The sequence below is a fragment of the Amphimedon queenslandica genome, unplaced genomic scaffold (assembly GCF_000090795.2).
Source record: "Amphimedon queenslandica unplaced genomic scaffold, v1.1 AMPQUscaffold_11649, whole genome shotgun sequence".
NCBI lineage: Eukaryota > Metazoa > Porifera > Demospongiae > Haplosclerida > Niphatidae > Amphimedon > Amphimedon queenslandica.
Window position 1 is genome coordinate 6557 of NW_003548109.1, and position 2013 is coordinate 8569.

Genomic DNA, 2013 nt, shown 5'->3' on the forward strand with positions numbered 1-2013 from the left:
TTATCATTTTCCTATTATTAGTTGCTATAACAAGTGAATTTACATTTAGGCTCACTTGATAACTTTTGTCTTTTGGCAAAGCTAAAATAAAGTATTGTAAAATTATAAGTAAATTTAAAATATAATACATGTACCTTTCTCTAATTCTTTATTTTTCAACATTAGTTCTAACCCAATAATTTTAATAAGTAACTAAACCTGTTCATATTCACCTTGCACTTTTTTATCCATCTCCATTCTTTGTGAATGTATTGTTGTAATTTTCATTTGTAACATTTCTATTTCTTCATTGCTTTTAGCTTCAACATTAATTAATATAAGCGAGTCACTTCTTGTATATATCATATTTATTGTATATACCTTCATTCTCTTCCTGATGTAATACTGTCTGTATTTGTGTTTCTTCAATCTTCTCAACTAGTTCTATTTATTATTCAAATGTATTATTTATATTCACATATACAATGTACACGTACCTGCTTTTTCAGATTGAAATAAAGCAAGCTGTTCTTCTAGCAATTCTTTAATTTCTTTCAGATTCTCATTCTCCTATTATTATATCATAATAATAACAATGAAATAGTTTTAACTTCTTCACGTTCTGTTAAATGTAATACTTTCTCTTGCAATAACTGACTACTTTCAGCTAATTGAAGTAAAATAAGTTATCAAAAAGAATATCATATTCTTTATACCTGCCATTCTTTTAAACTTATCACTCTCTGCTATACTAACCCTCACTATCTTGTTTGTGGCATCCAATGTTTCCTTCAATGATTCTGCTTCTTTCTTTGATAACTGTGCACCTCTTTTAACTGTCATATTTTCCTATAAAAAGAATTAAAAGTAACAAGCTATGATAATTTATAAAGACATGGAACCAAACTGCATGTAATGTTTGACTAAGTCATCATATACCTTATTTAAAGTAGTAACCTCCTCTTTACTATTAATCAGTTGTACACTCAATGACAGCATCAATTGTTTCATTAATCCACTACTAGTTGATAATGATGAGGTGTATTCATCTATTTCTGTTGTAGTAGCAGTGGAGGTGTCCTTTATCTGTTGTTAATAATAAAATCAGTTCATAAAATAGTCTATTTACCTCATACACAGTGCAGTATCCAATGGTCAATCTCTTCACTTTGTTTTCTTTCAATACATCAATATTATTAAGAGCAGCTGTAATTAACTGCTCAGATAGAATCAAAGGGAAGGAACAAGTGATAGTGAATGAATTTTCATCCCGAACAACATTTAGCCTGACATTTGGCGAAAGCTCATCAAATATATTAGCTGATAATCTCCTGACATCTTTTAGTGTGTAATCTTCTGTTTCTTGATCAACGACAATGGTAATCCTTTCACATTGAAGTGGTGAAGCATATGAAAACCACTCGTGCAAACATTTACTAAGTTCTGTTTTACTAAACTCCTCTATTACTTCTTTGTATTCCTGAACCACTAACTTAGCTTCTTCTATATTTAGCTTATTGACAAGATACTCTAACATGCTAATATCATCAAGTGAACTGTTATCACTCATTAATTCTAAGATGCCGGTTATATCTTTACACAAATCCAGTTGAGGGCGTAATGTATTGTAGGAAAATCTCAACGACTTTTTGATTTCATCAATTGTCGGTTGTGAGACTGTCTTCAAAATTGATTCCACCTTAACAAATGTGTCTCCAAATTGTAAACGCATCGATTTAAACTGCAATGTTAAGTGAAGTGGAAAATGAATTTTCAAACCTTTATCTATATATTTCATTTGTAAACCAATTTAATACAACAAAATAATTCTTACCACCATTGTTTTTCACCAAAATTAAATCTTGCCTGCAAAAAATTTTTCCTATCATAGAGTTGTTAGCAGCATATTATGCATGTGGGCAATTACTTACTGTATTCATTTTTAATGGCTATTCCTATCCCAGCAGCAGCTGTTACTTTACACAAAATTGTAGCAAACACTTCCAGTTTGCAATGATCATTACAAATGGCTCC

The 2013-nt window shown here is 30.2% G+C and overlaps 1 protein-coding gene across 1 annotated transcript in view; it reads right to left on the reverse strand.

Annotated features, from left to right (window-relative positions):
• Window positions 1-1999, reverse strand: part of LOC109589081 (uncharacterized) — a 4791-nt gene extending 2792 nt beyond the window's left edge. Inside the window, exons 1-11 of the mRNA XM_020005205.1 lie at window positions 1911-1999; window positions 1814-1861; window positions 1109-1764; window positions 919-1065; window positions 696-828; window positions 591-646; window positions 477-549; window positions 361-423; window positions 213-299; window positions 135-167; window positions 26-81 (exon numbers count right to left, since the gene is read on the reverse strand). Of these exons, the coding sequence (XP_019860764.1) occupies window positions 26-81; window positions 135-167; window positions 213-299; window positions 361-423; window positions 477-549; window positions 591-646; window positions 696-828; window positions 919-1065; window positions 1109-1711 (1251 nt within the window). The 5' untranslated portion in view covers window positions 1712-1764; window positions 1814-1861; window positions 1911-1999. The remainder of the gene's footprint in view (window positions 1-25; window positions 82-134; window positions 168-212; window positions 300-360; window positions 424-476; window positions 550-590; window positions 647-695; window positions 829-918; window positions 1066-1108; window positions 1765-1813; window positions 1862-1910) is intronic.
• Between the last annotated feature and the right edge of the window lie 14 nt (window positions 2000-2013).